The sequence below is a fragment of the Lemur catta genome, chromosome 15, assembly GCF_020740605.2.
Source record: "Lemur catta isolate mLemCat1 chromosome 15, mLemCat1.pri, whole genome shotgun sequence".
NCBI lineage: Eukaryota > Metazoa > Chordata > Mammalia > Primates > Lemuridae > Lemur > Lemur catta.
In genome coordinates, this window is record NC_059142.1 from 46556898 (window position 1) to 46582969 (window position 26072).

Below are 26072 nucleotides of genomic sequence, written 5' to 3' on the forward strand. Positions count from 1 at the left end.
ATCTTAAGTTTCATGCTAGGCCAAGGAAATCTGGCTCTTTCTTACCCCTGGCTCCTCTGCCTCTGGGACTGTGAGTTGATTATTCTGTGCATCAGTTTTTGGCATGTACTGTAAGAACTTAGCCTTTTCTATTTCACAGAAGAACTATGAGAGTCAATTGAATTGATACCACAATGGAAGCAATATTTAATCAAAATTCAGAAAATAGATGAAAACTTCATTCTCAGTAAATGAATACCTCTACACATAGCAGAAGGTTCAAGTTTGCATTTAATGATATTGACATATTGCTATTGTGTATTTGGTCATTTCACAATTGTCTTAATATTTGATTATTTACGAATTCTAAATGTTAAGATTTTTACAGTGACTTGGCTCACTTTTAAAAGCATAAATACTCCATATTTTATTATAAAGATGCTATTATGTATGTCCATAGTAACAACTAATATTTCTATGGAAAATACAAAATATAAAAACTAACTCTAAACAGTTTCTATTTATTGCCTTATAATGCTGTAATCTAGTTTTGTCACCAAATAAGTTGCAAAAACTGAGCTTCAGTAAAGATAAATAACTTGTCCAATATTTCTCACCAACTGGCCACTTCCCATAGAACCAACAGAAATATATTCTAACCCAGGACTAACGTTTCTTTTATTAGAAGAAACAACTATTTCCTGCTTTTAAAAAGTCATCACTATTGAATTCAAAAGGAAATTGATACATTCAAACCAAAGGAAAGGGCAATGCTCTCAGAAGACCAATTAAATGCAAAAATTCCTCATCAGATGGTTAATTTGAAAAGTTGGGAACACTGTCCCAGAGAGAACCAATTCTCAAATGTAGAATATACTACAGGAGTCTCTGAAGTGGCACTATTTGAACCAAAATGAACTTTAGTGACTATATATCAGAAAGGCGACATTCATTTGGAAGTATAAACTTCTTTTTAATACCAAAACCTTGTTTAAAGAAAAATAAAGTTGGCTGATTAGAGAAACTAATTAGTGCAGTGATTGATCTGACTGTGTTTTTCAAATCCTGCCTGTCTCCTTAGTTGGATGTCATTTTCAACAATGTGAAATATTTGACCTCCTTTTATGCCTCTGTTTCTTCTTTTATAAAAGATAGGCAATAGTAGTATTTGTTTCACAGTAGTAAATGACATAAGAACTTAAAGTATTTAACGCAATACTCAAATGTTAGTGAATACCCAAAATTTATTGTGTAGAATTAAGTGACTTTGAAGAATGAACTCTGTTCATTATTTTCTTTGGTTATTACAGTTCAAAGTATTATGAAAAGTGGAATAGCTTTTCTCATTCTAATAAGTATATTTCTCAGTAAAATAAAATCTGACACTTTTCATATTTTTGAGATCACAGATGTTCTTTCTTCTGATGAGTAAATATTGTGGAATGCTATAGTGGAAATGTCTTCCAAGTATATTTGGTTCAGCAGTTGTTCACCATTCATAGTTTTATTATAGTCTTTTATTGTGTGGAATTTCATGCATTATAATAGTGTGTGATATGTTAATTGAAAATATTTAGCTTGTGGAATAGAGTTTTGCCAAATCCATTCTTTTGTTAAGCATAAATACATATAAAATAGGTGCCTCTCCCTGAAGAATTTGAAGTTATAGCATGCTGTTTTCATTTTAGATCATAGCAGAACTTCAGACAACCATTTCCTCTCTGAAAGAGGAGAACAGCCGGCAGCAGCTTGCTGCAGAAAGGCGGCTCCAGGATGTTGTACAAAAGTTTGAAGATGAGAAGCAGCAGCTGATTAGAGATAATGACCGAGCAATCAAGGTAATCTGAAGACTTCAGTAACCAGTGGTACCAGCTGCTTTAATGTAATTAAAAGGAGGGCTGAAATCCCAGCAGTGGGCAGATGAATGCAGGTATCTGGCTTGTTCACACAGCCTGCAGTAATTCCATTCACTGGACTCTACCTTTGATGTATCCAGTGACTCAGGCTGACTTCCCTCTAAGAGATCGCATGCCAGCATAAAAAGTCATTTTTGGCAAGCCCAATCCATTCACATTGAACAAATATTTGAAAAATACCCTGTCCTTTCTCTTGAGAACCACTTTGGAATTGTCTCTTAAAATTAAAATGACTGTTTTAGCCCAGTACTGCTGACTATTAAATTCAGAAGTCAGCTTCCAATTTACATTCTATTCTTTGCCCACATCCTTTCATTATGTATTTGCATAATGGGAAAAAACCTATTCGAGGTTTGGAATGCCAAACATTTGATGTGCTTTGACACAGTACAGGGTAGATGTGTTGCTGCTGAGAACCTAGGTCGTTTCCAAATGACTTCAGAGAATCACACCTTTAATAGCAACAGAAAATTCCCTGGACCCTAATTCTTTAGATGATAGACAGTTAGATCTCAAAGTAGTTTTTTCTTGGCTTCATAGCAGTGAGTGTTATTGTAAGTGTCTACATCATGCTGTGTTTAATCTATGAGGATAAGCATCTGGAAACCTTTATAAATAAGGCTTAAAAGAGAACAAAAATTTCTTTAAGAATTCACAGCAAAAGATTATTTTTCAGTGACTTTACTTTGCTATAACAATACTTAAAGGCATGTAGAGTAATCATACAAAGCAAAGAAAAAGAAAAGAAAAATTGGGGTTTTATAGCTGCCTTTTTCTGCCTAACCTCTCCATCTTCCTTTTCTATAACCTATTGTAGACAGTCTGTGTAATTTAGGGAAAAGTTTGCATTAATGTAAGTTGCTTTTTTATATGTTCCGTTTAAGCCTGAACAAAACTAGATAGAATAAAAAGCCTTAAGGGGTGGACGAAACCTCAGAGGCCACTACATCCAGCCTCCTCACTTTACTGATGAGGACTTATTTTTTTGTTAATGACATTTCCCCTATATATTTCCACCTGTGAACTTTTTCCCCCAATGTATGTTATGAGACCAAAAAAAAGATGTTTCTTTTTCATATTCTGGTAATTTAAAAACATCTTTCAAGTTTTGTTCATTTACAAATGCACAGGAAGTGCCCCATTGATCTGTATAACAGTTTCACTTTGTATGAACTGCATGCTTTGTTTCAATTGTTTTAGTTGTATAAAATTTTCATTTTAGGTGAATTTCTTTTCCACTTTAGATCCAAATGCCAAGTGGTAGGTAATTTCCAAATTTTAAATAAGTAATTAAATCCCAAAAAAAGCAAAAAGGAAAATCATAAATTACTCCTAACAATGTAGTTCTAGTATTGTTTCTTGAAGATTAAAAAAATATCTTGAAAGAATTATAATTAGTATAATTGCATATTTTAAATTATTTATTCCTACACTTCCAATTCATTTACTTATTAAAAGGGAAAAACATTCTGATCTCAATTGCAAACAAAGCCCCAAATCACAAAGACTGAATTTAAAACATGGCAGTTTATATGTATATAACAGTTATAAAAAACATAAGTACCATATGTTACCTGAAAATAAAGAATTGAAATTACAGTATAAGTAAGATATAGTTCAGCCTTGATTCACTTACTTAGAGTATGTGTAAAGTGAATGACTTTTTTTTTACTAACCAAATTCAGGTTGCCAAGATAATTGATTCATTAGCATTCCTTGCCTTGGCTCTTTTTTTTCAGACTACGTCACAAAAAATAATTAGAATAATAGCTGATATTTATTCAACATGTACTATGTGCCAGGCTTTCTGCCGAACATTTTCATATATCTCATGTTCCATTATCTCATTTACACCTTATGGTAATCTTTATGAGGAAGGTATTTCTATCATCCCCATATTACAAATGGGGAAACTGGGGCTCTGAGGTTAAATAACCAGCCCAACATACTACTAAACAAGTAGCAGAACCAGGTTCAAGCTACAGACTGTCTTACTTGAGAGTCTCAAATATTAACTATTATACCTTATCCAGCATCCTACATTCTGTCTATGAATATGAGTCAAATGGCCAAGTGCAAAAATGAACCTGGATATTCTAACTGTCCTCTTCTGTCTCCCTGAATGACATAGCATTTTTGCAATAGTTGTTTGATTTGGACATTCTAATTATATTTGAGTCTTTTATACATACAGGTACATGGATAGATATTGACACTCAGTGGGACAGTCACCACGAGGCTTGATTTTCTGAAACCAAATATATTTGTCTGCAGATATATTCAATAGTGCTGTAAAAACAGTGTGCATACTAATTGTGAAACTCACTATATCCTACTTTCGGGTTGATAATGAATTGAGCTCTCTCAAGCTGGTGATCAAAAATGGAGGCAGAGAGTAAACCTAGTACTCATTCTTTCAAAGCTTATGATAATGTTTCCATGGATAAATAGCACCTTTCATTAAAGTAATTCTCTAGAGAAAATTTGAGGTATAAAGTAGGCTACTGAAATCCACTTAAAGGACCACCAGTCTGGTGCAGTGTAACTTGATAAAACATTTCTGGAGGATAATTTGGCAATAGCTATCATTATTAAATTGCCTGAGAGACACACCTAGCCTTTGACCCATTTTTCAGAATTTGCGTTAAAGTGGCAATTAAGAGTTGCACTAAGCTTTTGCTAGAAAAAAAAAATGCTTGTTCTAGCTTTCATTCATTTAGTCAATAACCATTTCTTGACCTCCTATTATGTGCCAGGCACTTGCAATACCAGCATTCTCAATCTTCTTATTGTTCACCAGAGAAAATAGACTGAAAACTGTGTACTATTGAAAATGGTGTTGAAGAAGGGTATTTAAGGATATTGAAAAGTTCACAAGATATTTTTCCATGAAAATTCAGGTTATAAAACATATACATATGAGCTTATTTTTGCAAGTAAAGTACATATCAAGAGAAAAAAGACTGCAATCATATATCGAAATTTTACTAGTAGATATCTCTGAGTGATGAAATTTATTTTTCTTATTTTATCTATATTTAAATTATAACATCATTTTTGCAATAACAAACAATAACAAGTGTTTGGTGAAAAAGGAAGAGCGACCAGCCTGAAGAAATCCAGTGGACATTATGGGAATAGTAGTAGCTGAGACTAACAGGGGCATGATCCTGCTATCCAAGAAAAAACAGATAAAGGAAGGTCTTTCACAGCACAGAATTCCTTTAGTGTAAAATGAGTTATAGAAACAAACTAATTCAGTGGCTCACGCCTGTAGTCCTAGCATTCTGGGAGGCCGAGGCAGGAGGATTGCTCGGGGTCAGGAGTTCGAGACCAGCCTGAGCAAGGGCAAGACCCTGTCTCTACAAAAAAATAGAAAGAAATTAGCTGGACATCTAAAAAAATATATAAAAAAAATTAGCTGGGCATGGTGGCGCATGCCTGTAGTCCCAGCTACTTGGGAGGCTGAGGCAGGAGGATCACTTAAGCCCAGGAGTTTGAAGTTGCTGTGAGCTAGGCTGATGCCACGGTACTCTAGCCCAGGCAACAGACTGAGACTCTGTCTCAAAAAAAAGAAAAGAAAAAGAAAAGGAAACAAACCAATTCATAAGAATATATCTGTTATGCTGTGATAGCTTAAAAATACTGAGTAAAAAATCTTCTTTATCATGTATTTACTACTTTAGTTTACTCCTTACATTCAAAGTCACACTTCTCAAAAGAATTATCTCTGCTGCATACCAAAACACCCCAAAACTTGGTGGCCAGTTATAGGCCCATAATTATTTGGATCAAGAACTTGGTCAGGGATCAGCCAGGTGGTTCTTCTGCTCAACGTGTGGTATTGGCTGGGGTTCCTCATGCGGTTACATTCAGCAGGAAGCTTGACCGGAGCTGGAATGTCTGAGATGGTTCCAGGCCCTCTCTATATGGCCTTTCTCTCTGACAGAGTAGTCAGACTTTTCACACAGCAGCTAGTATCAAAGAGAGGGCGTTGAAAGAGGTGAAGGCAGAACCCACACTTCTGTTAAGGCCTTCCCCGAGAAGATTCACAGTGTCACTTCCACCACACTCTGCTGGTCAAGATAGGTCACAAGGCCAACCCAGAATCAAGGGGAGGGAAACTAGATTCCTTTCAATGGGAGGATTAACCAAGATAGTGGGAGATTTTGAGACCATCTTATATTCGCCATAGTAGTCTGTACTAAAGGTCCAGTTTTCATCTCTCATTTATTCCTCAGTTCTACAAAATAGTACAAAGAAGAAAATACCTATATTCCTACTGCCCAGAATTAATGGTAATTAACATCATGGCATATTTACATCCTTTTTTATAAAAGAAAATCTACTCTATCATTTTTATAAAAATGGAAAATGGCATATGCCCATTACAAATAAATCAAAATGCAAGGGGAAAATATGATAAAAGTGTTTAAAGTCACCCCAAATCCCATCACCCAGAAATAACCATCATAAATTAGGTAAAAATAATTTCAGATATCCTTCTCCATATAAGGGAAAAAAGAAAGGAAAGCCAAATGGACTTATGAAATGAATGTTACTCTAGATTCTGTTTTTTGTTTGTTTTAGGAAAATCTTTGATTTTACTGTCATTTAACAGGTGGAAGAACTAGAGTAAAAAAGAAGAAATTGTTAAACTTTTGGACAGAATTTATTGATTTTTGGCTGAAAAATGTGTGCATTTGCAACCTCGTACTTTCTCTTATAACCCCTCCTCACCACTTCCTCCAACCTTGGATAGTATTATTATTTTCACACTGTCCAGGTTTATAATATTCACAATTTGCTTTTAATCATATCCTTTAATTCTTGTGCTGTATTTAAATGGATGCAGTGCTTACACTAGGCCTTTTTCCATAGTTCTTCATTCCCAAAGCTTTTACTTTGAGTTGTTTCTTAATTGGCTGGGTGGTACTAATGATACTTTCTTCCCTGAGTTTTTTCATGATTATGAATGTCTGCTCGTTAACCTTTAGTTTGATTGACATGTTAGCTGAGCATGCTATTCCTGTTCACATTTTCTTCCCATGTGTAAACATTGCACACCTAGCATTTAGTATTGCCGTGAGAGGGCTGAGCAAGACTAAGCGTTGCTCCGCATAAATGATTTGCTGTTTCTGAGGGATTCCTGAAGAGGTCTTTCTATATCATTTTGGTTTAGCAGATTAACCAGGATAAATTCGGTTATTAACCAGGATCTGTGTAAATGTTCGGCATTCAATAGCAAATGCTTCTGAGGCATAGTGATTCTCTTTGTAAGGAACACTGATTTGCAGTGTCTCTGCACGTTCTCTGGCTTGAGGGAAGGGAAGCAAGTGCTGGAGTAGAGGCAAACATGCAGTCTTGCAGGGCTGACTGTTCTCTCGTTGAGATTTTTTTTTTTTTATTTCAGCATATTATGGGGATACAAAAGTTTAGGTTACGTATGAGATTTTGTGTTTCAGGGTTCACACTACCGCAGTGGGAGGGGATATCCCTCCGGTTTTTGAATGATCCCAACGTGTGAGTATCCCTGAAGTCCAAAAACCATCACTTCCCCAGAGGTAGCCTTCCCTGATATTATTTCCTCCCACATCCACACGTGTTTTCCTACCACATCCATCTCAACTACTCTCAGCCAGAAGAGGAAAAAGCTGAGGCCAGCACAGAGTTTTCTTGTCTCCAAATTTAGTGAGATTACTGAGACTTCTCAGAATTTTGTTGACTAATAACAAAATAATGATTCTGGAGGACGTTGGTCGGTTTTGCAGTTGAGCCACTTTACAACTTTCCAGAGTGCTTCAGGATCATGTTTATTTCCTTAACCAAAGGTTTTTGTTTTTACTTAAATCGGTGGCTTTCAATTGCCTACAGCTGTGGTCCCCAGTGAACCTGGCCACACAGCAGGAGCTGAGGCAAGCAAGTGAGTGAAGCTTCATCTGTATTTACAGCCACTTCCCATCACTCACATCACTGCCTGAGCTCCGCCCCCTGTCAGGTCAGTGGCAGCATTAGATTCTCATAGGAGCATGAACCCTACTGTAAACTACATGTGCAAGGGGTCTAGGTTGCTCACTCCTTATGAAAATCTAATGCCTGATGATCTGAGGTGAAACTGAGGCAGTGATGCTAGCTCTGGGGAACGGCTGCAAACACAGATTATCATTAGCAGAGAGGTTGCATTATGGTGAGTTGTATAATTATTTCATTATATATTACAATGTAATCATAACAGAAATAAAATGCACAATAAATGTAATGCACTTGAATCATCCTTAAACCACCCCTCCCAATCCATGGAGAAATTGTCTTTCACGAAACCAGTCCCTGGTGCCAAAAAGGTTGGGGACCACTGGCCTCCAGGGCAAAACCTATACTTGTCAGCATGGCATACAAAACACTTTTATGATTGAAATCAGCAGTTCTCAAGGTGTCATCCTCAGACACTTGTGGGTCCCTGAGACCTTTACAAGGGCTCCACAAAGTCAAAACTATTTTCACAATAACACAAAGACATCACTTTCCTTTTTCACTGTATTAACATTTGCATAGATGGTATAAAAGCAATGGTGGGTAAAACTGCTGGCACTTTTGTATGACACAAGGCATTATTAACATTAAACTATACTAGCAGTCATTATTTTCTTCACCCCCACATACTTGTGGTTAAAAAAAAATCCAAAGTGATAAAATCTACAGATGTTCCTGACTTCCAATGGTTTGACATACTTTTTTTTTTTTTTTTACTTTACTATGGGTTTATTATCATGGTATTAAGCACATTGTCAACTTATGATATTTTCAATTTAAAATGAGTTTATTGGGATGTAACCCCATCCTAAGTTGAGGAGCATATGTATTAATTTTATTAAATCTCAAACCTTGAGAACACACCTCTTTTAATATTAATAGGAAGTACACATAAAGCGCTTCTGCCTCATACTGAATGAAGTAGGATGATTGTCTTAAGGTACGGCAGTTTTGCATTTGAATATGAGCTGAACTCTAGTCACTCTGGAAGTACGATTGACAGGCAACTTATGCTTATTCAGACTTGAGTATTTGGCAGACATTTTCTTGAAAATGAATGAAATGAGCCTGACATTTCAAGGATAACAACTGATGCTATTGTTGCTAATGATAAAATTTGAGCTTTCAGGCAAAAATTAGAATTTTGGAAAACTAGTACCACCACTGTGAGCTTGACAGCTTCCCAATATTTAAAGACTTTTCTGATGAGATCAGTGGTATTATTAGTGATAAGAATAGGAAGAAAGGGGGAAGAAGAGAGTGAAGTGTATCAACATTTGGAAGATTTGTATAATTCACTGAACCATGTTTTCCAAATGATCAATACCCAAAGTTACAAAACCATGCATGGGTAAAAGATCAATTCAAAGTACAAAAGAGACCAGTGGATTTTAATGTAATAGTATGAAAAGTTCACTGAGAGAGTTTCAGATTCCTCATTGCAACTAACTTCTAAGATGCTACCGCTTGTCAAGTTTTGGTGTAGTAACAAAGAATATCCTCAATCATCTAAAAAGCCTCCTAAAATACTCCTTGCTTTTCTGTTTATCTGTGTGAGACTAGATTTCAATCTAGTCTTCAATCAAAGCAACATTTTGCAAGAGATTGAATGCAGACACAGATGTGAGAATCCAGAATCCTTCTATTAAATCAGACATTAAAATGATTTGTAAAAATATAAAACATAACCACCTGTCTCACTAATATTTCTTGCTTTGGAAAAAAGTTATTTTTTATTAAAATTTTACATTTTTATTCACACATAGTGGTTTCATTACTGCTATTTTAAGATGAATTAAATGTTTTAAAATTTCTTAGTCTTAATTTCTTAATATGGCAAATATCAATAGATGTAGCCCACATAAACAAAACCTCTTTGGGATTGTCAATTTTTAAAAGTGAAAAGGGGTCCTGAAACCAAAAGCTTTGAGAACCACTTGTCTAGATGTCCCCCTCCTCTCTACCTCATCAAATTCCAGCCCTCAACAGAGAAGCCATGCTCTCCGCAATCCCATGCCTTCATGTGAAATGTCCATGAGTGCTGTGTAAATATACTTTTCCTATAAGACTAAAATGTCATCTCTGTGAAGTGTCAGAGTGAGAAGCTCGTGCCATCCTTATTCATTCCTGTAATGATGTTTTTGCTGCATTATAATGCTGATCCACAGTCCCTTATCGAAATCCTTTGAGGTTGGATGTGTTTTGCAAATCAGAATGTGCAGATTCTAAGAAGGTGATACAGTGCTTGTACTCTATCCCCAGTGGCGTCTGGGGCAACACAATATATTCAGACACATAAGTGAACAGTGAAGTATGAATATTCCGAGATTTATAAATACCCTCATTACATCAGTCAAGTTTTATTCCCAAAGAAGTTAATTGCAACATTTTGAAAGGAATTTGTATTTTTCAGTGGATTTCTAAATTTCAGGACTGCAGATAGGACATTGTGGACCTGTGTTTTGATTAATTCTCTTCTCACCAACTTGAATCTAAGGTTTTTGACAGCAAACACTTAGTGCAATGTTTGTTTCCATGGGAGTGTTAAAAATATGCTGAATAAATAAATGATGTTACCTCATAAACCATAAAAGCCTCTGATAATTTATAATACCACTTTATTCTCATGTTATTTTATTTATGGCAGCAAGCTCATAAATATTTTGTGATGGCATAGCAGATACAGGAAAAAAACTCAGGTTTGTGGTAACAGTGGTATATTTTGCCTAATTGGGCAGATTGTAATAAAATACCCCATACCTTATATATACAGGCATACCTCATTTTATTGCAGTTAACTTTATTGCACTTTACAAATACTGCATTTATTTACAAATAGAAGGTTTGTGGCAACCCTGCATCAAACAAGTCTTTCAGTGACATTTTTCCAACAGCATGTGCTCATTTTTTGTCTCTGTGTCACATTTTGTAAGTGTGAGCCTGGCAATTATATCAGACTTTTCCATTATTATTATATCTGTGATGGTGATCTGTGATCAGTGATCTTTGATGTTGCCATTGTAATTATTTGGGTCACCACAACTGCACCTATATAACATGGCAATTTTTAAAAAAGTATTTCAAAAGATTTAGGTTTTTGCTTACATAGATGAATTGTATAGTGGTGAAGTCTGGGCTTTTAGTGTACCCATCACCTGAATAGTGTACATTGTACCCAACAGGAAATTTTTCACCCCTCACCCCCATCTTTCCTTCCCTTGTTCTGAGTCCCCAATAAGACTGCAAGCTTCATCGATAAATGTTGTGTGTGTTCTGACTGCTGCACTGACCGGCCATTTGTCCATCTCTCTCCCTCTCCTCAGGCCTCCCTATTCCCTGAGATACAACAGTGTTGAAATTAGGGCAATTAATAACCCTGCAATGGCTTCTAAGTGCTTAAGAGAATGGGAGAGTTAGACATCTCTCACTTTAAACCAAAAGCTAGAAATGATTAAGTTTAGTGAGGAAGGCATGTCAAAAGCAGAGATAGGCAGAAAGTTAGGTCTTTTTGCTAAACAGTTAGCCAAGTTATGAATGCAAAGGAAAAGTTCTTGAAGGAAATTAAAAGTGCTATTCCAAGGCTGAGGCAGGAAGATTGCTTGAGCTCAGGAGTTTGAGACCAGCCTGAGCAAGAGCGAGACAGTGTCTCTACAAAAAAATAGAAAAATTAGCCAGACATGGTGGTGTACACCTGTAGTCCTAGCTACTTGGAAGGCTGAGGCAGGAGGATCACTTGATCCCAGGAGTTTGAAGTTGCAGTGAGCTATGATAATGCCACTGCATTCTAGCCCAGGGCAGCAGAGCAACACTCTGTCTCAAAAAAAAAAAAAAAAAGTGCTATTCTAGTGAACACACAAATGATAAGGAAGCAAAACAGCTTTATTGCTGAGATGGAGAAAGTTTAAAGGATCTGGACAGAAAATCAAACCACAACCTTCCCCTAAGCCAGAGCCTAATCCAGAGCAAGGCCCTAACTCTGTTGTATTCTATGAAGGCTGAGGGAAGTAGAGAGCTGCAGAAGAAAATTTTGAAGCTAGCAGAGGTTTGTTCATGAGGTTTAAGGAAAGAAGCCATGTGAAAGCGTAAGGTAAATCAACAAGTGCTGATGGAGAAGCTGCAGCAAGTTATGATCCAGTTAAAATCTAGTTAAGATCATTGATGAAGGTGGCTATACCAAGCAACATATTTTTAATGTAGACAAAATAGCCTTCTACTCAAAGAAGATTCCATCTAGGACTTTTATAGCTAGAGAGGAGAACTCGAAGCTTCAAAGGACAAGCTGACTCTCTTGTTAGGGGCTAATGGAGCTGGTGACTTGAAGGTTGAAGCCAATGGTCATTTACCATTCCAAAAATCCTAGGCCCCTTAAGAATGATGCTAAATCTGTTCTGCCTATGCTCTATAAATGAAACAACAAAGCCTGGATGATAGCGTATGTGTTTACAGCCTGGTTCACTGCATAATTTAAGCCAACTGTGGAGACCTACTGCTCAGAAAAAAGATTTCTTTCAAAATATTACTACTTATTGGCAATGCACGTGGTCACCCAAGAGCTTTGATGGAGACGTTACAAAGAGATTATTGTCTTTATGCTTGCTAACAGAACATCCATTCTGCAGCTCATGGATCAAGGAGTAATTTTGACTTTTGAGTATGATCATTTAAGAAATACATTTTATAAGGCCATAGCTATCATATATAGTGATTCCTCTGCATCACTAACTAGGCAAAGTAAATTGAAAACCTTCTGGAAAGGACTCCTCATTCTAGATGCCATTAAGATGTTCATGATTCATGGGAAGAGGTCAAAGTATCAACATTAACAGGAGCTGGGAAGAAGTTGATTCCAGCATTCATGGATAACTTTGAAGGATTCAAGACTCAGCGGAGGTAGTAACTGCAGATGTGGTAGAAATAGCAAGAGAACTAGAATTAGAAGTGGAGCCTGAAGATGTGACTGAATTGCTGCAATTTCATGGTCAAACTTGAATGGATAAGGAGTTGCTTCTTATGGATGAGCAAAGGAAGTGAGTTCTTGAGATGGAATCTGCTTCTGGTGGAGATGCTATGAACATTGTTGAAATGACAACAAAGGATTTAGAATATCCCATAAACTTGGTCTATAAACCAGCAGCAGGTTTTGAGAGGATTGACTCACATATTGATAGAAGTTCTACTGTGGGTAAAATGCTATCAAACAGTATCACATGCTACAGAGAAATCTTTTGTGAAAGTAAGAGTCAATCGATGCAGCAAACTTAATTTTTGTCTTATTTTAAGAAATTGCCACAACCATCTCAACCTTAAGCAACCACTACCCTGATCAGTCAGCAGCCATCAACATCAAGGCAAGACATTCCACCAGCAAAAAGATTACGACTCTCTAGAGGCCCAGATTATTATTACCATTTTTTTATCAATAAAGTGTTTTTAAATTAAGGTATGTATGTTGTTTCTTTTAGACATAATGCTATTGCATGCTTAATAGACTACAGTATAGTATAAATGTAACTTTTATGTGTACTGGAAAACCAAAAAATTTGTGTAACTCTCTTTATGGTGATATTAGCTTTATTGCAGTGGTCTGGAACTGAACCTGAGGTATGCCTGTATTATCTGAGAGCATAATTTGTATACTCCAGGGGAAGTGCCCACAAAAGGCTCGCCACCAAAGCCAAGTTATCTGAATGTGAGTTAGCACTATCCACTGAGCTCACAGAAGTTCATTTGGGGAAACGTTAGAAATAGTTCTATAGAGAGACTGTAGAACATTCTTTTGGCATTGCTACACCACTAGGGCTAAGTTCTTTCTTTGAAGCTAGTGTATTGAAAGTTCCTCACTGTGAAGCCAGATGTCCAAGCAGAGATTTCATATCAAGGAGAAACGTTGTAAAATTTTTGCTTGCAGGCATAGAAAAGAGATTTTAAAGCATTGATGCTTCTCTCCCTTAGCCACTGACTGGAGTTCACGAGAAAAGGTCGGCTGCCAGTAGGACATCTAGAAATCTGGTCTGTGTTACCAAAAGGGCTTGTGAGAGGGAGGGGGAATATTTCATAAGATTGGGTAATTCTCACTGTGCTAAAAGCTTACAGGAATCAATTTCCCAAAGAATAAAATTACAAACCTCATTGTGGGGTTTAGTAGCATTGAGAAACAGAAAGAAATCTCAATGCCTAGCATCAAATGGCTTTGTTTGGGACCTGTTTCATTATTTAATTCTTGTCTCCCCTGCATGCACGTCCTAAGGGCACAGAGGAAAGTGGCATTTTCTTTGTGCCCTCCTGAATTAGAATTAATAATGCTAACAATAGAAATGTATTTTCCATCCCACCCAAGAAGGCTTGCCTGCTCACTCAGAAAGGAAGACAGAGCCATTCAGTCATAGCATAAAGCATAAGTGCCATTTTCCAGGAAGAATGCTCTGGAAGATAAGCTTGGATACAGTGTGGCAGCAAATTATGACCTTGCTTCCTAGAGCAAGGAGAAGGAATAATAATAAAGGAGCCCAAAAGAAATGAACAGTTCTCCCTCAAAAGTATTTCGTGCCATACCTTGCCACCAGTTCTCTTCTTTGCCAATTTTTTTCTTATTTAAAAACTAGTCGAAAAGATTCTTTGTTCAGTGGACAAAATCCTTCAAGGACTAAAATATTTTTAGCCCCTGGAGTATTGCCTTGTATGTACTAAAGAATCAATTAAGGTTTGATGAGCAAATACATGAATTTGTGAGTGAGAGAGTGACTGATTAAAAGAATGCAGGTGAAAACAGATTCCCCTTCTCCAAAGGCTAGGTCAGTTTTATTCTTTGGAAGTCACTAGGTGACTGTATATGGTTAATTATTGTGTGGTCCAAAAATGAAGTACTTTGGTTAATCAACTATTGGAATATATATTGATAATTTAGGTTTTTTAGTATTTAAAAATCTAATATAACTATTTGGAAATTTTTAATCTTTAATAATTCTAAACTATACCAGATAGTTCAAAGTCAGTAATAAGCATAATTATCACTGAAAAATATAAATGTAAGCCTCAACAACCAAAATTATTGAATGATTACTATGCATATACTATATATGTGTATATACAGTCATGTGCTGTATAACAACATCTTGGTCAGTGATGGACCACATATCTAACAGTGGTCCTATAAGATTGTCATGGAACAAATTTTGAAAACTTTCTATCACCTAGTGACATTTTAATGATCCTGACCCTGGGTAGGCCTAAGATAATATGTGTGTTTTTGTCTTAGTTTTTAACAAAAAAAATTTAAAAAGTAAAAAAAAAAGTTTAATAGAAGAAAGCTTATAGAATAAGGATATAAAGAAAGAAAATATTTTGTACAGCTATACAATGTTTGTGTTTTAAACTAAGTGTTATTACAAAAGAGTCAAAAAGTTAAAACAATTTGAAGTTTATAAAGTAAATATGATACAGTAAGCTAAGGTTAATTTATTATTGAAGAAGGAAATTTTTTTATAAATTTAGTGTAGCCTAAGTGTAGAATGTTTAAAAGTCTACAGTAGAGTACAGTAATGTCCTAGGCCTTTACATTCACTCACCACTCACTCACTGACTCACCCAGAGCAACTTCCAATCCTGTAAGCTCCATTCATGGTAAGTGCCCTATACAAGTGTACCACTTTTTATCTTTTCTACTGTGTTTTTACTGTATCTCTGGTACAGTCTATCTATGTTTAGATATACAAAAACTTACCATTTGTTACACTTGCCTGCAGTATTCAGTACAGTAACCTGCTGTACAGGTTTGCAGCCTAGGAGCAGTAGGCTGTACCATATAGCCTAGGTGTGTAGTGGGCCATACCATCTAGAAATCTATGTAAGTACACTCTATGATGTTCACATCAGAGTTGCCTGTTGACACATTCTCAGAACGCTATCCCCATCATTAACATACGTGTGTATTCAGAAGCACTGGGTTATATAGAATCTTACTTAATAGAAAACTTGATAATGATTGATAAGTTAATTTTATTAAATAATTTTGTGATGTCTTGATTTAATTATCTGCCCAATTGCTCTTACAGAAGCTGGGTTTCTGTTCAACCTCTGGTGACTTGACAAACCTCTCTTTCACCATTTATTAGTCTTGAAGTTCATATTTCTTCTCATGAACTATCACGATATTATCTCTTGCTTCCCAGGATTTATTCGTAGAAGAATTCAACGCTTTGGTCTTGTTTTACTATCCCTCAGCTTCGTCATTGATAACAGCAACATCCAGGTGTACTCGTGTAGTCAGTGGTATGTATGCTTTAGCCAGCATGTACTGGGTTGAGCAAGCTGAATGTTTACATTGTTAGGAATTCTGCAGTATGTACACTATAGAAGTTGGTACACCCTGCTACAAATTCTTGTTTTTCACAAGCCAGTTATTAAACATTTACCCAAGTACTGCTACTACAATAGTTCCCTTCCCCCACTTTCTTGTTGAAACTGACTCCCAGTCCCCATGGTCATGGTTAAGCTCAACCTTTTCATCACAAGGTGTGTATGGTTGGACAGGTAGATAGACCGTATTCCATTATCCCTCTTGCAACTCTTTCTAGCCCAACCAACCTCTTGCTCTTTTTCTGATGTGCATATGATTCAACTCTTCCATCCATTCTTTTAAAGTCCCTTTTGGAATCCCAACATACTAGAGAAAGTTTACAAAGTAACCTATTACCTCTTCTCCAAATTCTATTCATCCTCTAACTCTAAGCAGTATTTGACTATATTGACAACAGTTTTCCTTCTAGAACAGGAGTTGTCAAACTTTTTCTATAAAGGGCCAGATAGTGAAAATGTTAAGCTGTGTAGGCCACACAGTCTTGTTTGCAACCCATTGTGGATGAAAGCAGCCATAGACAGTATATCAACAAATGTGCTATGTTCCAATAAAACTTTATTTACAAAAACAGGCTAGGTGCTAGATTTGGCCTGCTAGCTATAGTTTGCCAACCCTTGATCTAGAAACTCACTTTTCTCTTGGCTTACAGACTTCTTTTACTTATCTCTCTGCTGATCTCTCTTCCTCCTAGTGGATGTTCCTCAAGTCTATGTCTGGGCTTTACTTCTCCTTTGCCTTTCCATGGTGAGCTCATCTCCTCTGTGACTTCAGATGTCACTTCTGCAGCAATGATCCCCACAAGCCCCAGCCTGATTCCTGCTCAGGTTCTGTATCTTGCACTGCCTGAAAATCATCTTCTTTTGGAGATGCACTATTATTTCAAAGTCAGAAACTACAACATTGAATTATTCTCTTCCCGTCCAAATTGGCTCTTCTTTGCAGTCTATCAGGCTTACCCCCAGTCTTTCTGTTTCCTGTTAGAAACTTTGAGTTCATCTTTGTTCTTTCTTTCCTTCATCCCAATTTATCTCAAGTCTATCTCCAGCATCCTTGAATGTATTTCTTATTCCTTTGATATGACCCTATTCAGAGCCCTTCTCAACTTGAGATTGATTTAAAACAGCCTCCTTTCAGCCAATGTCCCTGCCAAAAGTCTCTCAGCTCCAGTCCAGTGTGAAGAACCGTGCCAGAGAAATCTTAAATCACTATGATTTCCCTGCCTTACAAAGAGTGCTTAGAAATCAATAGGAAAAGATTAACAATCCAGTGAACAAAAAGAGCAAAGAATATGAACACAGAATTCACAGACAAAACATCAGTGCCCAGCAAACATATGAAAAATATGCTCAATCCTACTCATAATTAAAGAAATGTAAATCAAAATTACGAAGTTTGAAAGGGCCTGAATGCCAACTGATTAGCATAAATTTTGAATTTTAAAACATGCTCCGTGGTTAAGGTATGGGGAAACAGGCAGTCTCGTGCACTATTTTTGGGAGTATAAACCAGTGTAGCATCTTTGGAGGGCAGTGTGGTCATATCTACCAACATTTTAAATGCACATAACCTTTGGCCCAGCAGTTTCTCTGACAGGAATTTATCCCGTGGGTATACGTGCAAGTATGTGCAATCTCTTTGCAGGATTTCTTACACCGTCACAGGATTAAATTAAATTTAAAGGGGTGTTTGTAACATCACAATCAAACTCTCCTGCCTGGCTTTCAGAGCCCGTCCAGTCTTCTCCCTGTTCCCCGACACGCACATTCTGTTCTGTTCAAGGTGGTCCTCTCACTGTCCACTGTCCCCTGTAGGAACTCGTGGTTCCTTCAGCCCACCCTTTCTCACAGTGTGCCTTCCTCCCCAGGGCAGCCTCTTCATCCCTCGAGACTTGTCAAGTGCTAGCAAGGCCATCTCAAGGCCTACCTGCCACCTCCAGGAAGCTTCTCTGACTGCTGCAGTCCCTGGGGACCTTACCCTTGCATCAAGTCCTGTTATTACGGTTTAGTGATTCCTTTACTGTTTCATATCTCACACCTCTGGTTTCTGCATAGCACCCGCAGTGCTGGGCACTCAAAAATAAAGACATGATTGATTTAGGGAATATAATCCTTAGGTATTAAACATTAATCTTATACCTGTTATTGCCTGTTTTTAAGGCAGCTTTAAACACATCACCACCAACCTTGGTGTTAAAAGAAATAGAGACCCTCACACCTTTCCCCCCAAAAATCTGCAGTTAAATATCTAAGTCTTTAGGTTAACAAATTCCTCTTTTAAGATACAGACAGCCTTGATGTGTTAACATATTAAACCACTTGAAGTAATTCACACTATAATGTGAAACTTTAATCAGAGACTTTCTTCCTAACAATTAGATGAGATCATCTCACTTGAAGGACTGGGAAGTGGTATTTGAAGAAGGAAGGGGGAAGAGGAGGGGTAGGGGGTTGTTTAGGAGCCTGAGGAATAGAGCTTGAAGGTATCTGCAAAGGCAAGGTGCGCAGCCTTGAGGGCAACAGGGGAGGGGGCGTGCAGTGGACAAGGGGAAGGGGCTAGAATGCAAGGGCAAGAAGAACCCTTGGAGCAGGACTGGGCTGAGAGCCAGCCTGTTGGTGGACTTTGATCATCTTTGTCACTACAGAACTTTCACACCTGACTTCAGAAGTCTTTCTAACTCTATTGTACCTGATCCTACATTTGCATGTATAGATTAAGACATTTGTATACTTTTAAAAAAGAAAATGGAATGTATGGATGTGTGTGTATTGTATGTGTGTATGTGTGTGTATGAGGTCTGTCCAGAAAGTATCCAACCATTTCATGTTACGTTTTTCATATTACGTGGCTGGATACTTTCCAGACAGACCTGGTACTTTTCCAAAAGAAGAATGAATATATATATGCATATATTATATATTTTCTAATAATTATTATATATTAGTGAGAAAAAAGTGAAGCTATGAATAAACAGTTGTATTCTCATACCTGATTCTGCATAGTGTACCTTATAAATCATGAGAAAATTTTAAGACATTTATAGCTCATTCTGTTTTATATTTATATAGAATCATTTGTAGGGGATTTGTGGGATAAGGAAATATTAACATATAATATAGCGTGGTAGATTATACTGTTTCTAAGGAACTGAATCAAAATCAGTAAATTAAGCAAAATAAACCTGGTGTTATACATATATTGTGTTTCCCAAATGTATATAATTGGAAAAATTAATGTGATGCTGTCCTGCCATCCAAAAAGACCAAAATGTTATTTCCAGAGTTGTCAATAGGAGGCTATTGCTATTACAGCAGCAGTAGTAGCAGCTAAAACTAAAGATTCAGAGCGAAAGAGAGCTGAGGTGGTTGGTGGGTTACAGGAATGCTTTAATGTTGGAAATACAGAGGAAAAAGCAGAATTAAAAACAAAGAAACAGCCCCCATTTTTCAAGAGAGTCAGAACCCTTTTGCTTTTATGTCTCTGTCACTTGCTGCAGGATTCCTCATAAAGCCCTCTAACCACCTAAATAAATATTCATGTGGCTGCTCAACATCTCATTAATAAAACAAGATTTGGTGGTAAAATATTTCAGAGTAACAGATGATTTGCATCTTACCCTTGTTTAACTTTAAATCTCAAGCAATTAATAAATTAGACTCAAGAGCTTTTTAAGAAGTAACATCTTACATGTACCACAAATTGCATTATTTTTATGTGTAAATAATGATGAAAGGGGAGATTGTTCCTTTGATGTCTATAAACTACACTGTAAAATATGCAGAAACATTCTTGAGTTTAGTTGGAGCCAAAACAAATAGACTAGTTCATAAAACAAAGCAGCAGCATTCTTAGAAACAAGCATTATTTTTTCTTTTCTTTCCAATTGCTTTCTTTCCATCTTTTATATTCTTGCCATTCCTAGTGGCAGATTCATTCCAAATTCAAAAGTGATGTTAGTCTGTATTTCCTCATCTGGAGAACTGAGTTCTTGTCAGGTTCCTCCCAGTAAACTTGGCTTCCTGTGCAACTCTTACCAGACCTCAGCTGTACTGCCAGTTTTTATGCAGTGAATCATTTTTGTCAGTAGTATTTCATTGTTGCTTAAAAAACTATTTCAAAATCTTCAAATACTGGGGCTCCTCAGAGAGCTATATTTACTTTTCTCTCTATTTTCCAAGCTGGCTTATCTAATTTCATTTTGTTTTTAAATAGCATCAGCAAATTCTTGTTTATAAAGTCTCTTGAGTTTGGCCTAATTTTTTCTTTGGTATTGTTAATCAGTAGCACCTCATAGCAAGTTCGTGTCTACCATGGAAAGGAATACAGTTTGGGCTCCTGTTAGAGTACAGAATGAATGTATTATTAACCTCACAAGATGGTTTGTGTTCTACATCTGACTGCACATATATTCTTTGAACATGCTGTATGGTGATAGGTTAAATACTACATATATATGATTATTTGGAGAAGCCAAAGATGTATGCTTCCTTTATTCTTAACAAAGCTTAATGAGCAAAGTATTAAATATAGTGGATTCATGTGGATTGGTTTCCTTTTATACACGCAGTTATAATCACAGTTCCATGTTATTTCATTGATTAATGGAATCTTAAAGTTGAAAAGAATTGTAGAAAATTGGCCCCACTGACCTCCCCACTCTTCCCCACCTTGTCCTCCATTTCACAGATGAAAACCGTGAGCCCACCTGAGAGGAAGTGCATGGTTCTTTTTATTGGCAGCTATTGGCAACACCAAGTCTCACACCCAGGACTTGCAAGTCTTTGGTCTTTCCCTCAGACCCCATGTAGTCAAATGCACGTGAAAGTGCAAATACTTTACTTTTTAGTTTAAAATATATGTAAGCTGCCAAAATGGATGGAACGTCTTTCTTACACTCTACTATAGTTCCTTGTGACTCAAGTGAAACTTCCCTTGGCTTTTAGAGTGGGGCTCAGCTGTTTCTCATGTGGACACCTAAGAAATATTGCTTTCCTTCAGTAGTTGGCTTTGTTGTTGGTGATTTTTTTAAATTATCACTGGTTGTCTTTGGAAACAAAAGTGTTCAAGGCCAGTTTAGAAAAGAGGTTATGATTTGAAAAGGCAACTTTCTAAACACTTTAACTAATTTAAAGAGCATTCCAAAGGAAGGAAATGTTGATCAATAATGATCTCTTGCAGCCTCGTAGCTGTGGAGGTTCAGCAAAGACACTTATGCCAAGATTGATTTGCAAGAAGACTGAGGAATTTGTTTTCTAAAAAGAAACCGATTATTTTGAGAATCCATTTAGTTCAAATGACTTTATTTCTATGATGTCAGATGATCAATGCAAAAATAAAAGGGGTCGATACAGCAGCATTCTTTATTTTCAGAAGGACACTAGCACAGTGGGATGAAGATGACAAGCTCTGTGTTACTTTGAGTAATTTTCAGCATTTGCCAAACTATGAAGTGTTACATGAAACCCAATCTTTTTAATGTTACCATTTTTTCATTTTTCTTCAGGCTTAAAGTATCCTCTCAGATTATCTTGCGTATGTTGCATAAAAGAGATTTACGGAACTTAATAACATGGATTCTGGAGCCAGACTATGGGTTGAAATCCTGGTTCCACCATTTAGAAATGATGTGACATCAAACAAGTTGTTTCACCTCTCGGTGCAGCAGTTTCCTCATTTCCTAAATGAGAGTGATAATAAAACTTGTCTCCTAAGGATTGTGAGAATTATATGAATCAATGCTTGAAAAGTGTTAGAATAGTGTCTACTACTTAATAGGTCCTACGTATGTTGTACATAATTGTTAAATTACAAAAAAAGGTCCTATTCAATAAGTGTTGAGATATGTTCAAATGTAACCAATTTAAATAAATCACTCTTAATCCCATTCCCTTCTAGCTACTGTCTATACTCCATTCTTACTCATTTCTTATTACTTCTGTCCACTTCACTCCACAGAAACTGCTCTTTGGGTTGCCAGTGACATCCTTGTTGCTGAATCCACTGGACCCTCTGTATCGGCTTGGCTCCCCTGCAGCCTCTGACGCTCTGGAATGCCCTCTGCCTCTGACAGCTCCTCCTAGTCACCCACTGGCCCCTCTTTGTCTCTCTCTTGCCCTCAAACCCTGTTGCTCCTGATAGGGTGGGGAGGTGGGGGCGGGAAGTGTTCCAGGCTTCCTTTTCCCATTAGGCTCTATAATCTCACTTAGGTAATCTCACCCACTACCACCTATATTCTGACAACTGGCAACTCTATCTCTAGCCTAGGTCTCTCAGGTCATACTGCATTCTAGACCATTCTGAAAGCTCCCTGGCTATCTACACAGATCTCGACGTGTCCTCCTGAAACCTAAAACTGTTCATGTCCAAAATGGAGATTACCATCTGAACCCCCTTCAACCTGCTGCTGCTCCTGTGTTCCTAAACGCAGCTCATGGTGGTATCTGACCATTTAACCCGCCCCCAGGCTTGTCCCCTTCCTCTCCGTTCTCCACGCCACATCCAGAGTGAGCTCTACATCATGGGGTCGCCACAGTCTCCATGTGCTAACAAGACTCACAAGGCTTTCCCGACCATCCTGCCTGCCTCAGTCCTCTTGTGCCTCTTCCCTCTGGGCTCCCCACACTCCCACTGTTGCTGATCTTTTAAAGACTCTTCAGATAGGATGAGCTTCCTCCTACCTACAGCTTTTGGCATGTGCTGTTTCTGGTCTCCTTTATCCCCTCCCCTGGCCATCCCCTCATCCCAGAGGTTTCCTCTTAGATGTCTTGTCTCTGGGAGGATTCTGTTGACTATTCCAGCCTCCTGAGACTGGCTTATGTTCTTATGTTCCATGCTTTTTTATTTTGTTTGTTTGTTTGTTTGTTTGTTTGTTTGTTTTTAGAGACAGGATCTTACTCTGTCTCCCCGGCTAGCATGCAGTGGCATCATCATAGTTCACTGCAACCTCAAACTCCTGGGCTCAAGCTCAAGTGATCCTCCTGCCTCAGCTGGAGTAGCTGGGACTGTTGGCACCAGCCACCATGCTTGGCTGATTTTTCTATTTTTTGTAGAGATGGAGTCTCGCTCTTGCTCAGGCTGATCTTGAACTGACCTCAAGCAGTCCTCCTGCCTTGGCCTCCCAAAGTGCTGGGATTGCAGGCATGAGCCACCATTCCCAGTCCTTATGTTCCATTCTTGATTCTCCTCCTGCGCTCCGGTTCTCCTGCTGTAGCACTGACCGCGTGGTTGCCGTTGCTGCCCTGCACCTTCCAAGGGCCGTTCACTGCGGAGCACAGTGCCTGGCGTTCACATCCAAGTCAGCCCAGGTCTAGTGTCCACTTTTGTGTGAAAGGTAGTAAACAATTAAAATAGAGTTTCTTTTATAAAGCACTTTCTTTTTTAAATGATATGACAACAGAAAACATACGCTTAACTTCTTAAACATCCAGAACTCCTGCACTTTCCGTGTTGTGGGGTAAATTCTCAGACTGATCTTGCTAATCTTCTTTTCTTCCTCTTTCTCTCTACCTCTGAGAGAAATTATTTATGATGTTCTCTGAATTTTTCATATGGAAACAGCTGACAAAATTTTTAAGACTAAGGTATAGGCTTTCCCCAAGATAAGAACATTTTCTGGTGTGTCCCCTCTCACCTGTCAGTCCCTAAACTTTCTAGAAGGTCTGCAAAGTTGGATTTCCCTTTCCTTTCTTCTTATGATGTTCATTGAAGTTTTTCTTTCATTGTGTTGGGGCTATATTATTTCATGACATAAAAATTCCTTTGTATCAATAAGCATAAACAAATATAGCAAAAAAAGAAAACTAAACTAAACCTTCCCCAAATAAAGTCAACATAATTTAATGCATAGTTGTTTAACTTCTACTGAAATAGACATTAAAATTAAAGAGTTGTGTAAAGAGGGTATCATAATGGGATGAGTTGAAGGAGGCACTTTGCAAAAACTTAATCATTGATTATATTCTACAGAAAAGTAGTCAATATTTTACTGAAATTAAAATAGTAAATGCAACTTCCAGTTAAGACATACCAAAATATCACCTTTATACTCCAGCACCTTTGCTTAGTCACATATGGATAGTTGAAGAGATGAATCAAATTTTATATTAATAGAGAAAAGTTGTCAGAAAAAAATATTTACAGGATTTTTTGGCATTTTTTTGCTCCATTTGGTTTTTAAATAGTAAACTTATTGCCTTAAGTGATTATCAGTGGACAAGACAGTTTAGTTGGCTTTGCTTTTATTTCTCTTATTTCTTTCTGGCCAAAAAGTCGGGGACCCTTTTAAATATTCTGACCTTAAGCCACCCATGCCTTCACTTGGGCACAAACTCTGTAGCTGCTCACTTTCTAAGAAATAGTATGCAGGAAAATTAAAACTTGAAAGCTGGGAAAATCTAGAGAAAAGGAATTGAGAAAAAAACATTTTTTAAAGCAGTGCTTTGTATTTATTATATAGCATCCATAAAGTAGACCTACTGTGCTGGAAAACACTGAATGGGAACATGTACCCTGAGATATCTGCCCTTAGGCTAAGCCCTGGAACCAGCAAGAAGAGCTGGGATTTAAGAGGTAGAGAGGGAAAACTGCTAATTAAAAGAAAAGATAAAAATTGAGGACAGTGGACATGAAGTGGCATTTCTGAAAATTAGCAAATAAGTTTCAAAACCTTGTTTTTATCCTATTTCTAGTGTCTTTCTGGAATTCTTCTACCTCTTCTGGGACTGACTTGTTTTTGTGTCTGTGAGATCATTCTAGATTAAAGAGAGTACGTGTGTGCTGTATACTATCCATCTAGCCACTTGCCTGAGGCCCCACGGCAGCCTTTAAAAGGCTGTTTCAGAGGGCAAGGCGAGTTTTCAGATTCCTAGCAGAGACTTTTAAGTATGATGTGGTTACAAGTCCTAAAATATACAGATTTATTTAGCTGAGAAAATTCTGTTTCCCAATGAGAGCTCAGTCATAAAGGTTAGCGTTTTTCTAGGAATTTTAAAAAATGGAACATGTAAATATAAATTTTATTGCAGCTGAGAATGTGTTCAGGTTTGAATTGTTTGTACCATTGTTTAGAGACTCCTGTCTTCTCAAGGTTCAAAATGAATTTTTTTATTTAAAGGTGATGACAATAATAAGTAATTTCTAGTATCCAGACCTTTGATCAAAGAAAGCATGACTCCTGGTCTTCCATTCCGGTAGCCCTCTTGCCCCAGCACATCAGCAAGGTCCTCAGAATCCCAGCATCCCCGGAATTGCCCCTTCACAGCATCATGCTTTCTAATTGGTTTTTCCCTCAAAGTCTCAGAGTTCCCTTTCTTATTTTCATCATCACCCCCACATTTTGAATCCATTATGCTACCAAGATTGTTGCAGGGAAAGGTGTGTTCCTTGCATCCCAAATGGAAACTCCGAACACATTTTCCAACAGAAACGTAAGTGGTGGATGGGTCTCATGGTGCAATTAGCACAATATAATATTTCAGACACATAAAGATTAAATAATCTTTTTCGGATTCAGTTTTTTCCCTAAAAACAAACTTTGAGTTTATTCTGAGTAACCCCACCTCATCCCCTGCTAGACTGCTTTCCCTCTCAACCTCTTTCAGCTACCACATTCTTAAAAGAATAGATCTATGCCTATTCCCTCTGCTTTCTCACTATGCATTCATTTCTTATTCTTTGCTTTATACCCAGTGCCTAGTTTGGCATTTGGTAAATAGTAAGCACTCAGTAAATTTTTGTTGAATGAAGAAACGGATTTGTCATTTACATCTACAAACCAACAAAACCACATTCAGAAA

At 37.3% G+C, this 26072-nt stretch overlaps 1 protein-coding gene across 6 annotated transcripts in view; it reads left to right on the top strand.

Annotated features, from left to right (window-relative positions):
- The window catches only part of CEP112 (centrosomal protein 112), a 359225-nt gene that overhangs the window by 267955 nt on the left and 65198 nt on the right, over positions 1–26072 (top strand). For all 6 annotated transcript variants that reach the window (XM_045526957.1, XM_045526958.1, XM_045526956.1 and 3 more), the window contains one exon: positions 1668–1817. In XM_045526957.1, coding sequence (XP_045382913.1) covers positions 1668–1817 — 150 coding nt within the window. The remainder of the gene's footprint in view (positions 1–1667; positions 1818–26072) is intronic.